Raw genomic sequence first — 13,530 nt, forward strand, 5'->3', positions numbered from 1 at the left:
GGGATTGAGCAGAGGACCTATGTAATCTATATTTGTTAAAAATGTAATATATTTCATGGTATCATAAGTGATCATAAGTCGGTATTTATGCGCCAAGACCCTGTGTTTGTCAGTCTCCTGTTTTCGAAGCGGTGATTAATTGCCCGTATTTATGAAGCTAAATTCTAAACACATTCACGCTTAGCATTATCAGTGTTCTAAATGTTATACTTATGTCCATGTTTTATTAACAAATATATAGATATATTCGATATTGTTATGGACTATATTGTTTATATAGAGAAACGTGACCCAAAATATTTGCAAAACGTGACATTGGCGGATTGATACGTTGAATTGAGTGAAGCGGTTAACAGCTTTCTATTTTTAGAAATACCAGGTGTATTCAGAGCTAAGTTAAAGGGAAATGACTCGTATTTTTTCACCTCTTGTGTATCAAATAACTCGGAATTATTTATATATGTACGTACGAGGTATATTTTTAACTAAGAATATGTAGACATTTTTATGTATTTTTTTCTCTCTCTTAAATTGCATATATAATAAGATGAAAAGTTCATGGGTGCAATGAAGCTACCCAAATGTTAGCTGCAATATTGTAGCTCAAAAGACTTTTAGACAGAAAATGTTGTCGTCTTTAGAGCTACAATTGGTGCCTATTACTGCTAATGGAGCAAAGTAATGGTTTTGCAAACCATTATTTAAAATTTTGCATGCATTTTATCGTACTTGTTTTATATCGGTTACCTACTAGGCAATAAAACTGAACCATATAAAATATCAAATTCTCAGCGAGAAATTTTGTTTTTTTCATATACACATATGAAGACCTTTCCGCAGTGAATTTATACAGCAAGTCTACAAAGCATGAATTTGACGTTTTGTGAGCGGTACGGTAGATATTAAGAATGGTAGTTATGTTTGTTTTCGACAAAAATAATATATAAATGCTTGTATACGCACAAAATAATTGGAAACCTACAAAAAAGTATAGAAAACTGTGCCCGAGTGATTTCCGGAGGCACTGCTCCACTAGGACACATAGGGACCAATTCGTACCCGGCCGAAAGGTATAGTAGGCCGGGTACGTATATTCGTTCTACCCAAATGTTACATATATAGTTTCACTAAAGGAACACCATGATATATTTCGAATCACAATAACGACACATACACTTTTACAGTCAGACGCGGATTTAACATTTACTCGCAGTTGATTCCTGCCCAAAATAATTAAAGTTGGCGTTGTAATTCAAACAAATCTTTCTGTCGTAGAAAAACAATCAAAGTGATATGTGCCGTATTTTTCATATGCACAAATGAAGAAGTGATTACCAAAATAAATTTTAAGAATTGAAATAAAATTAAAAATTTATAAGTGAGAAGTATTCGTCACTGTCTCTTTTCACGACTAAACACCACGGCGAGACGCTTTGGACCAGGAATAAAAACCATTTTTCTCAACAAATACTGGAACGAAACATCGATGTAAAGTTAATTAAATTTCACAACGTTTAGTACTGGCTTTAAGGACGGAAGATTTAGAGGAAATGTTTTAAATTTTCGTTAAAAAATAAGACAGCGAATCTTCAGAAAGTATAGCGGTAACCCTCGCACCAGCAAGCTACATCAAAGGCTGCGTCGGCGGATATCAAAGGAAAATCAGTCGTCGCCCAACGTCACAGTCAGTGCATATGCCCAAAACCCAGCGTGACTTCTCCTTTTCATATACGTCCTTGCTACAATTATTTATAATTATAAATAAAAGCTAGAAATGCCGACAGAGAACGAACAATATTTATCATACTTCCTGTATAGATATAAAAAAAAACCCACCTAGGCTAATGACTTATTATAAGTAGGCAGTGCACAAGCATAATTAACACTGATAGTTTAAAGCGGTTGCTGATACAGTTTAAATGTCGAAATTTACAGTTTGCACTGACTTGGACTCAATAACCATGCTTTCTAGTATTATTATTATCCGTGTATAATGATAGCACAACACGCGCGGCGATTCTATTGTTACGGGAATAGTCGATGGCGTAGCAACGTGGGGTCATGACCCCACTTTTGGTGTGAACATATGAATGAATCGATTCCAATCAGCTGTTCAATCGAATTCGTTGACGATGACGGGAGAGAAAGATATAGGTATATTAATAAAAAAAATGCAACTGCCGCTAGAATTAAAAATATTAATTTACATGAAAAACTGTACATATAAGGAATATGTTTTTATTTTGTTGAGGTTATGAGGGTATTATGATAATGGAGCCCGTGTAATTTTATGTAACCCGGCAAAATTAACCCGGCTTCACCGGGGTTACATAATTTACACGCGCTCCATTATCATTATACCCTCATAACCTCAACAAAATAAAAGTCTATTCCTTAAAAAGCTGGGTCATAAGTGTACTCTTTATTACATCACGTAAAATATTACCCCTGATAGTCCAGGGGTTACTATCACTGATGTTGTATCCACCCCTGATATGTGGCATAGCAATACTGAAGGCTCTGCGTGCGACAACGGATAAAAAGGTAATTAGGCCCTTTGATGAACATCAAAAGAATTGAATATTGAACGGTACATTATGGTTGACTGCATGGCTTTGTAGTTATGAAGTCTCTATCCTAGGGGTGGTTATAACAACAGTGGCCGTAACCCCAGGACTTTCGAGAATGGTAAAATATGAACAACGTTGTCATTTGACTCTAATAGAAAAATAATTGCAGTTTATTATTCCAAAACTTTCCTCAATTACACAGTATAATCACTAGCTGTCCCAATAACTCGATCCATATGACTGATTTCACACCGCGATTGTCAAAAATATCAAACTTCAAGGTCAAACGCCAATTTTTAATGACGTAACAGACAGGAAATCCGAAGAACATAAACTTAGGGCCAACGTTGTAGAAATACATGTATATTTATCATTGGGCGTGTTCACACCTTCGTAAAGTTCGAGCAAATTATTATTTGTTATGTTTTTTTAAAGATGCTAATGAATATAATAGGAAATGTGAATGTTTTTGTCAAATTGCAAAAACAATTAAAGATGCTCCACCGCTGACAAATGGTATTTTTCACTATCAAAAACAGCAGCAGACGATTTAGTATTTTTATTCAGTTACAAAAGTAACTTAATTTACATCATTACCATCATTGAAAAGTTTGATCTTCTAATTTTACTTCAAGTTAAAAATATAAAAAATATTTAATTGCATCCCGAAAAAAATCCGTTGCACTATATCCTATATAGAATGGAGTAATGATTGCGCATGCACCAAAGGCAAAATAAATTATCTTATATAATTTTTTGTGTTAATCAGACATATATATATAGTATATATACACGATTAAACACCAATTATTGTTCAAATGATGAATATCATTTATACTCTGTCGGCCGTGGAGCATCTTTAATCTTTCTAAATCCAATAGTTTGTAGCTGATCGTTAGTCCAAGTTTAAAAAGTCTGGCAGTTAGTCAGACTTTTAGTCTAGTTACTAGTACAACTGTTGTAAACGATCTCTAAGTCTTACCGCTAGACATCTTAAAATATTTGAACTGGATAATTTAATCTAATTAATGATTGCTTATTGTTGTCATTAATTTCCACTTGCATACCGTACATGTGTTGCTAAAAGTATTGTAAAGTTGTAAGTTACTGCACGTCATGTATACCGTATCTGTATTATAAATTTGCGATCTCTTGTAACACATTTTTGTGTATCAGGGCGATCAAATAAACCTAGTTCAATAGTTCGTCCAAATTACGTAAGTCCAGCAATAATTTACGACTAAGCCCGATTATTAATGCAACGTTTAACTGTTCGCCGATTCAGGCGATTCTTAGCTCAGATATCAGTCAACTTTAAGTCCAGCGGTGTATAAGCACACCTGTTGTTTTTCGTCATCAGTCCATTCGGAAGTTCAATTGTCAATTAAACTTATAGTGCACTTAATATGTTTAACCAAAAAGTTGTTATTCTGTCGTCATGGTCGTGCATGCAATAATTTTACACAATTTTGTTTACACCTATTTCTTTCCATATGACATTGAAATACACGCCAAGAAATATAACATAGAAATAAAGGTCTTGGTATTTCTGTTCCCATCGTAATACAACTGCCGGTGGTCCAACCTGCTATAACAGACACCTATCTATGAAGGACCTTTGTCTATAAAGGACACCTGTCTATAAAGGACACCTGTCTATAAATGACATACTGATCAACCCCATAATTACATTACTATACGCAAAGGATATTTTGCTATGTATCTTTGATGTCCTTTAGAGAAAGTTTAACTGCACTTTCTTTTCAATAAAATCAAATATTAATCACACACAACTAGAAAAAAAAACATTAAAAAAATAAATGATAAAGATGAAAATATATTTTGGCAATAAATAGGCTTAGAACTTTAGACAAATTAAGATTAATACAAGTACTCTCAGACTGAAAATACACTTTTCAATGCATATAGACTGTAAAATAATTTCTTTTTAAATCGATAAGACTAAAAAAAGTGTTGGTTTAGTGTATACACGTAATACTGTCCCCACTATCACTATTTTTAGAAATTGGCTAAAACACGCTTTACATGTGATTTTTGTAACTTTTTATTTATAATTAACTTTACTGAAATTAATTATATATGCAAATGTATATTGTAATACAAAATTATCTTATCATCTTATTCAATGATATGGCTTTTTATGGCCTCAATTCATTAATGGAGTAGAAATTTAACCTAGTAAATTGTAATTATGTTGGTGTATGTTATACGAACGTGAGGACAAAAAGAAAGAACCGCCGAGGTATACGTGGGAAGAGGGAACATTGGTAGACAATAAAAGATCGCCATTTTGTACAATGTTTTGTCCAACCTAGATTATAGCTTCTACTGTCATGACAACTCAACTCGTCGGCTATAAAATAGTTATCATGAGGTGTGTATTTTAATTCATTAGTTTGTGAGAGAATTTGGAGTCCCATTTGTATGCTTATTTCAAAACTTTAATTGATTTTTTGTTGTTACAGTATTATGGTTTCTATTTTTTAAATTGAAGCTCGAGCTGTGTTTCTCAAGCAAGATGTATCATTTTTCATATCTTTTTTTTTCATTTTTAAAGGTGAAAACTAATTAATTGAAAATTTAGAACCAATAATTTAAGCGCTAAGTGAAATGGGTAATTAGCAACATGTGCCATCATCATTTAAATTTGATTGTTTTTGTATTGCTATCAAATCACGTAAGCTGTCGAAACTGTCTATTAAACATTTTCATTTTTTATATGAACTATGATTGGGATCGGCTATATAATAATTACGACAGGTAAAAGTTGTGGATGGTTTGCCAAACAAATTATCCCTAGCCCTCCCACCCAGGGTCGCGAGTTCGAATCCAATGCGGGGCAGTTATCAGGTACTGACTGCTGGGCAGTGGTATTTCTCTAGGTACTATTGTTTTCCTGCGCCTCTTAAGCCTAAACCTATAATTACGAAGTAACAAAAACCGATATACTGATAAGGATAGTAGGAATATAAGATTAATAAAACTGTTCCCCGCTACAATTTTCTTCATCAATTTTTGACACATACGTGTAATAAAATATGACAAAATCTCTAAAATGTTAGTACATTCATCGCCTTAAAATTAGTGTTTTACTTACCGTATCGGATAATTTCATTCTCTTTTGGTATCGTCTCATATTTGATACGGATGAAGATAGCAATATGGCCCTACCACGTGTCCACGAGATTCCGATACAGCTGCTGTACCTAACTCCACACACAGTCTAAATCAGAAACCTGTGGCCTACGGAAGCACCAACTCGGGATTCCCATAACGGCACTGGAAAAAATCTAATTATATGACTGTAAAATTACAGTACATTAAAATCTAAATTAATTATTGCTAAATATGGATATAAGTCAATAAAATATTTTCAGTGTTTCGATATTAAAATTTTCTTTTGTTTGATTACCGTATAATATCGCGAATCAAAAACGATTTAACATTTATATTGTCCATTTACCATTCCCTCGTTACAGGATATAATACCACTGGCCAAGAATGATCGATCGACAGCCATGTTTATTTAGGGCCAAACTGTTAAACACAACAGTGGTATAATTTTTAATAGATATTTAACTTATTCAATAACTGAATAAGATAAAAAGAAGACAAAATATAGTTAGTGTTTTTCATTAAGGGCGCGTAAAAAATTGTGAATCGTAAAACAAGGCTTTTAATTTCAGTCAAAATAAATAACAATGATAATTTATATTGTTATACCCTTACAATATATTTTCTATATAAACTCTAATAATTAATTTTCTCTTTGTTTCTGGCTTTCTGATTGGCCTATTCATTTCTTTTCATTCCACGATGAAAAAAAATATCCGAGAATGGCGCGGAAACCCGACGTTATTGTGACGTCACAATAGAAACATTGACGTTGCGTATTGATTTGGAAAAAATAATCCCTTGGAAAAAAATCAATGGAAAACACAATTTGGTTTGCAAACTTTTGTGAAAATCCGCTACGCGGATTCACACAGTTTGCAAACAAAATTTCTTTCATACCCCGATGAAATTAAAAAATAGTGACTTCAATGCTTAAATAATTAATTTTCTCTTTGTTTCTGGCTTTCTGATTGGCCTATTCATTTTTTTCATTCCACGATGAAAAAATATCCGAGAATGGCGCGGAAACCCGACGTTATCGTGACGTCACAATAGAAACATTGACGTTGCGTATTGATTTGGAAAAAATAATACCTTGGAAAAAAATCAATGGAATCGTACGTGTAAACGTATTTCATTTTATAAAGTAGCCTGGAAAATTAATTATAAGCATTGAAGACACTATTTTCTAATTTCATCTGGTTATGAAACAATTTTTTTTTTGCAAACTTTACGCGGATTCACAGAGTTTGGAAACAAAATTTCTTTCATACCGATGAAATTTAAAAAATAGGACTTCAATGCTTAACTAACAACAATGCCAATAAATGCACTGCTTCGTCGTGCGGTCCAAAGAACTGTTAAAATGTGTTGTTGGACCGGAGTGACGTCACAATGGGGTATAACAAAACAGTTATCGGCTGGGTTTTCGGGCAACAGATGATTTGTTGGACCCTCACACAAACTGTTGCCCTCGGGTAACAGTTTGTTTTCGGGTCAATCAAATCATCTGTTGCCCTCAACCCCAGTCAACAACTGTATATTGTTATTCCCCTATACAACAGTTTCTATATAAACTCTATTGACAACAAGAGGCCCAAGGGCCTTAACGGTCATCTGACTACCTTGGCAATAATAATAAAGGAAATTAATTAGATATCGTGTCATTGTAGCTATCTTCGATTTGGGATCAACAAGAGATGTAACAAGACTTTGTTTGGACAATGTCAGGATCATTTTATGCAAGTTGCAGCCAAATTGCACCGGATCCTGAGAAGAAGTCCCTCAAAATGTGTTTTCAAGATGGCGGCTGTGGTGGCCATCCTGGATTTCAGATCAACCCGAAAAATAACAACACTTTGACGGGACCATGTCAGGATAATTTCATGCAAGTCTCAGCCAAATCGCACTGTTAGAACTTCCCTGGCGTACACATTAGAACTTATTGAGATATTTTAACAGTATTTAACTTCAGATATTTACATAAACTTTTACTCATCCTTAAATGTTCATGCCTTTAAATCCATACTTAAAATTGGTCGTTTTCTGGTGACTTTGTTTTGGTAAGTTGTTATTTGTGGATATTTGGTTTTTGTTGGTTTTTTTTTGAAAAATTACTGCTTTGAATACATGTACATTTCAAGCATCAGATTAAATAATGAGGGTTCCTACAGGTTTTGAAATGTCCCATTTAACATGGGTTTTTAACAAATTTGTTTAACTATTCCTTGCAGTCTGGAAAACATGATAAATCGAGTCTAAATCAATAAATAACATAACAAATTATTGATATGAAGAAATGTCTTGTATTGTTTTCACATTATACAATATAATGTTTATGATGGTAACTTTATACATGGTAACAATTAAAGGACATTCAATTTCTTGTAATAATATCATGATTGTAGTAAAATAAAACATGTATGAATTTCTTAATATTTCTTTTTAATTTATCTACATTTTCTGACTATATAAAATACATACATAATTTAAGCCTTTCAAGAGTGGAAACGATCAAACAGGTAAAAGCATGATCAGAGGATTTTTGCCCCACCCCTAAATACAATTTGACAAATAAAACAGTTCTGTTAAAACACTTGAATTGTAAAAAATATAATGCCATACAATGCAATCAAAAGACTTTCAGATATCTTTGGTTTATCTATTATGTATTTGCATATTAAGAGTTATCTGCCCTTGTGGTTAGTTATTGAGTGTGTGAGTCATATATTTGCGTGTGTAATATGGAGAAAATGATGTTAATTACGCTCACAAAATAATGACGACACAATAGATACCCATCCGCAAAGGAGCTAACTCTGTAATATGCAAAGACGGAAATTTTTAACATGCATACATTTAATTTAATTAGGTTTTGTTACTCTTTCACATTGGAAATGACAATAACTTTGGTACACACCAATACTAGTACTCTTTCTATGGTGTATTACATCACTGCTTTATCATTTAACTCTCAGACTGGAAAACCTATGGTTACATATAGAAATCACCACTCTAATTGGAATTTCTTTTTCATAAATACACATTCTATTTTGCATTTACATATCTAACACAACAAATTTTGCCATTCATAAATATTGCAATAACCATAGGTGTTTAGCATACTGGTAAGTCAAAGACCTACTGCAGTTATAGACTACTAAATTTTATGAAAGTTACATGAAGTAGTTTCAAGGTCTTGAAATTGTACCAAATCAAGAGTTATATGTTATTGACATTGGTGCTAAGCATGCAGGTAAGTCAAAGACATGCTACAGACTTATATAAATAGAGGTTATATCATAGTCCTAAATCAATATAGTCTATAGATGTAGTGGGTCTTTGACTTACCAGCAAGCTTAGCACCCTAATTATCACATTAACATACAGTCGAAACTCGTTATCTCAAAATCGCTTGAGTCGAAATTCCGGTTGAGTCGAATTAATTTTCAAGTCCCGTTTTTTGTCCTTAATTCTTTGTGTATGTATTTTAAGATCGGATGACTCGAATTTTGATGACTCGAAACTCCGGTTGTGTCAAAGTCAATTCCTGGTCCCTAGATCAGATATTCAGCGGAAAAAATAGTACAACTAATTATTAACAAACAAATCTATGTTGGTTAAAGTACATACTTTAGTAAATATGGTATATATGGCATTCCTGGTCATAAAAAACTTCCACATAAATAATTTTGTTGTTGAAATCTACTAGTGAAATTTAGCTAATCAATACACAGGAAGATACGGGTATGCATTTTGTACATATGGGGAGAACTTTGATTTAATTTTTTTTTTTTAAACTTTATAAGATTGGATTAATTATCTTATTAGTTGTAGGAATCTTAACTAATGAAAGAGAGACAGTTGAGGAGAGAAATGAAAGAGAGATGAGAATTACAGAGAAAATTATGGTTAAGGAGAGACTGAAAAAAATAATCCTAGTGAGAAGAAAGAAAAACAGGAGAAATGAGTGAGAATTTTAAGATCAGAAAACCTGAATTAAACAAAGATTTGCCTAGAACCTACACATTCAGTAAAACACAATAGCAAATACACGGAAATCCTCAAAAATTGATTCTTATAAGAATAATTTGGATGCACAATCTTAAATAGAACACATTATGTGTAATAAAAAATGCTATGACATAATGATAAAGTTGTAAGTTAATTTTATGCATGTCACACTAGTGCACATGTTTTTTCAACTATCAAAATGAGCCTTGTACAATGTACAAATTTATTCATTTTTTTAAATCAAAAATTGTACAGTACTCACAAGTTCATGTAATATGGGATACAATGCTGATGTTAGAGGAATCACATGTTGTAAAACGTTGTTAAATCCATGGGATGGGGGCGTTTATACAAATTCAACTCCTCCAGAAAAGGGGAGGGACACTTATAGGGGGAGGGGCGCTAATTACTGTGAAAACAGTATATATTGGATGTTAAAATCAGAGGTTTTTTTGTAACTAACAAAAGAAAAAGTGAATTTAACCACTTAAAACTAATAAGCTCAAATAAGTCTGGTGCATCAATAATTGCCATAATTAAGTTTTCTGCAAAATGTCTTCATTTTGGTGAAAGATGGTAATTGTCTAGCACAAACTTGATGGCTTGTAGAGGGTCTTCAATATGTCGCATCTGGTTACGCTGTAAGACCCACGCTGGGTGAATCCGGTGTTGTTTTTTCTGTGAGGCCAATATAGGTAGGGTTGCGTTAAAGCTCTTGGCTGCTGAGATCTTTGCCTGTCTAATCATCCTGGTCTCTGTAATCTTGTGTTTCCTTGCCGTCAGTGTATAAAGACTCTGAAGCTTGCCAACAACTTTTTTGTCTGTTAGTATGACCTAAAACAGAGATTATAATACATTAGCTGAATTAAATCACTGATTTATGCTTAATTGGAGTAGATTAAAACCAAACAAATTTGCATTATAAACAAAATTGAGAAACCACCTGATAAAGATTGCAATTCAAATGTGAGTGAGTTTGAGGCCTATCAAAATGGTAGAAGCGCTTTTAGGTATAATTATCACTGAATTATTTTTTACCAAACTGAATAGATTCTGGGGAAGTGAAATAGCCGATACATTGTGTAGGGATTTGATTTACATTTCAATATGTAAGTAGGAGTTAGTAAAACCAGTTTGCTTTTTTCTGTTACCAATAATTTCAGTTGGAGGTTGATCACTGTCATGTGATGGAAAATTATATAAATGCCGTTAATAACCTTCAGGTGATGAGAAAAATTAAACCTTAGAATAGCTTCCCCTCATACAAGAGAAAAAAACTTTTATGAGGACTTAGTCTGAAACACGAGAATATTATTTTGGGGCTACATCTGCCTATATCTGCTAACGAGGCATTCAGTATTTTTTTCATTCTTCCTAAGGGTTTATAATCTGTCTTCACGCTTTGACAGGTGATAATCTATATGGCCTTATACTGAGGCGGATGTCTACCTGATGAGGTCAGAAACACTAGGGGCAGACGTTATAAGACAGAACTAAACCCAATCAATACTCGCAATAACTAACAAACGTTTTCACATCCTCACGTTTCACTCTCTCCAGGTATGATCCTGGCATTGATGTAAATACATTACATTGCTATTTTAACCTTTGCAAACTTGACAAACACATACACGTCCACACACAAGTAGAGAGAATTAAGACTTCATTATTATTCAAAATCACCATGGACTGACCACAAATCGGATATGTATTTTTTTTTTTTTTAAATAAAACCATTAAAAAAAAAGACTTTTTTTTTTCATTTTGAAACGAACAAAATCAAAAATTTGATCTGCAGTCCCTAATAACATATCATTGTCCATATCTGGGACAGGGATATGGGAATTTTCCCATTCAGATATTCGAACTTAAAACAAAAATATACATGTCTTCCTTTTTCGATTTAAGAATAAAGGACCTACCCCTAAAAGATCCCCTTGTTGTATTCCCTTGCAATGTTTGAAAGACATTTTCAACCTTTGTATTCTTTAATCTGTGCTTACTAACACCATTAGATTGCATTACACATCATAGTCTTAGGGTGATTAACAAACACTTTAGTTTTCAACTACATTTCATATAGTGATATACTAGAAAATCTTTTACCTTTAACCTGAAGGTCGGTCTCAATATCAGCAGGTATAATTCAACCTTAGAATTAAATTGTCTAGAAATCTCACCCTGCAAACTCTGTAAGTGTTCAAAAGAGTTCCCCCCTTATATTCAGTTAATATGATGTTATTTACATAGATATTAATGAAATTATTGATAAGCTTTCTTACATCCTAAATTCAAACAGCTAATTATGATAGCACTTTACATGATATTACAACACCTGCCAAGATGTTAAATTAATTTTTTCGTGAGTGAATAACACATCAGCACATGAGATGCATATGACATACTGATTTCAACTAAAACAGGAGTTCCTGCACCAAATATAATGACATACACCAACAGAGTCTCCTCACATGCTACAACATGTGAACATCCTCACACTCCTTTGCCATCCCACGTGGCCAGCTATGTACCTTTACTATTATTGATCTGCCAGCAGCTCTGACTTTCTCAAAATAAAGCACTTAACAAGCCCTTAAGGGAATCAGAAGTCAAGTTCACAGCCACAGCTAACACGTGAGTTGAAGATCAATGTTAAGGTCTGTTACAGACTAACGCTCCAATGCCAAGGCTAGCTGACACTGATATGCTGCCTACACAATTCTCTTACAGCACATGTATCACTTTAATTGTTTTAGACACTTTCAATCCAATATAGAGTATCTGTTAACAAATTGCTAATTGACAAAGAAATTAATGCGAACAAATTCAGGATTTTTAGCTTTATTCAATATTATTAACCATTCTTAAAGGTTTGAAATAAGTATTTTATTTTCCTTAAAAAACTGTACCGCTCAAGAACAAAAGTGAAATAAATAATTGTAATACATGTAATCCATATTTGCAGCTATATCACAAAAGAAAATGAATTACACATAGAAATTAATTTAGGGTGCATCTGATTCTTGTAATACCATCATTTAAACAGTTTTTGTTGCCAGTTTACCGGTAGTATTAATTCTCCATGATTTCATGTGGAGTGGAAAATATAAAAAAGAAAAGAAAAAAACAACATGTTTTTTTTTTAATCATCAGTTGGCAACGCCATCTAAAACTTTGATCTAATATCAATTACATACTATATAGCTGGATATTTATGTGGGCCAAAATTTACACAATTTCAGCTCAAATGCAAAAATCAAATTTTTGTAATTTTGAATTTTTAAGATTTGGTTTTCAGGGAATAAAATGATTCAATAATATTCTCAATATTTTGCGGATCAATTTTTCACGATCATAGCAATGATCCACAGAATCGTAAAAAATATCTCCATGAAAATAACCAGCTACTGAGTGTGATACATTCTTTTTGAAAATAGGACTTTTATATATGTCATCTCTTAAAATCATAAATCGTCCTATAAAAGTGTAACTTTAACGTTTCATTAAAACTTTCAGTCTAGTAACCAAAAACAACAACCATTGTATTTGGTATTCTTCAAAAACCCTATTATTTTCAGCTTCATAAAACAATATGATTTTCCACCAATCAGAAGCATCCGTAATATTAATTTGGTAACATTTAATTACAAAATGATTATGATGTGTCAATCAATAGGCATCAATCCATACAACATCCATTGATAAAATCCCCCCCCCCCCACCCACAAAAAAAAAACAAAAAAACAAAACCCAATTCTTTGAAAAATGTTGTTCTTCAAAATGCATACCGTACATTGTATATACCAGTAGC

General features: G+C 32.9%; 1 protein-coding gene across 1 annotated transcript in view; it reads right to left on the minus strand.

The window, feature by feature from the left end:
* Window positions 1-8,098: 8,098 nt before the first annotated feature.
* Window positions 8,099-13,530, minus strand: part of LOC138321032 (abnormal spindle-like microcephaly-associated protein homolog) — a 45,901-nt gene continuing 40,469 nt past the window's right edge. The window contains exon 23 of the mRNA XM_069264422.1: window positions 8,099-10,553. Coding sequence (XP_069120523.1) covers window positions 10,278-10,553 — 276 coding nt within the window. The 3' untranslated portion in view covers window positions 8,099-10,277. The remainder of the gene's footprint in view (window positions 10,554-13,530) is intronic.

This window comes from Argopecten irradians, chromosome 4 (assembly GCF_041381155.1).
Source record: "Argopecten irradians isolate NY chromosome 4, Ai_NY, whole genome shotgun sequence".
In the NCBI taxonomy this organism is placed as follows: domain Eukaryota; kingdom Metazoa; phylum Mollusca; class Bivalvia; order Pectinida; family Pectinidae; genus Argopecten; species Argopecten irradians.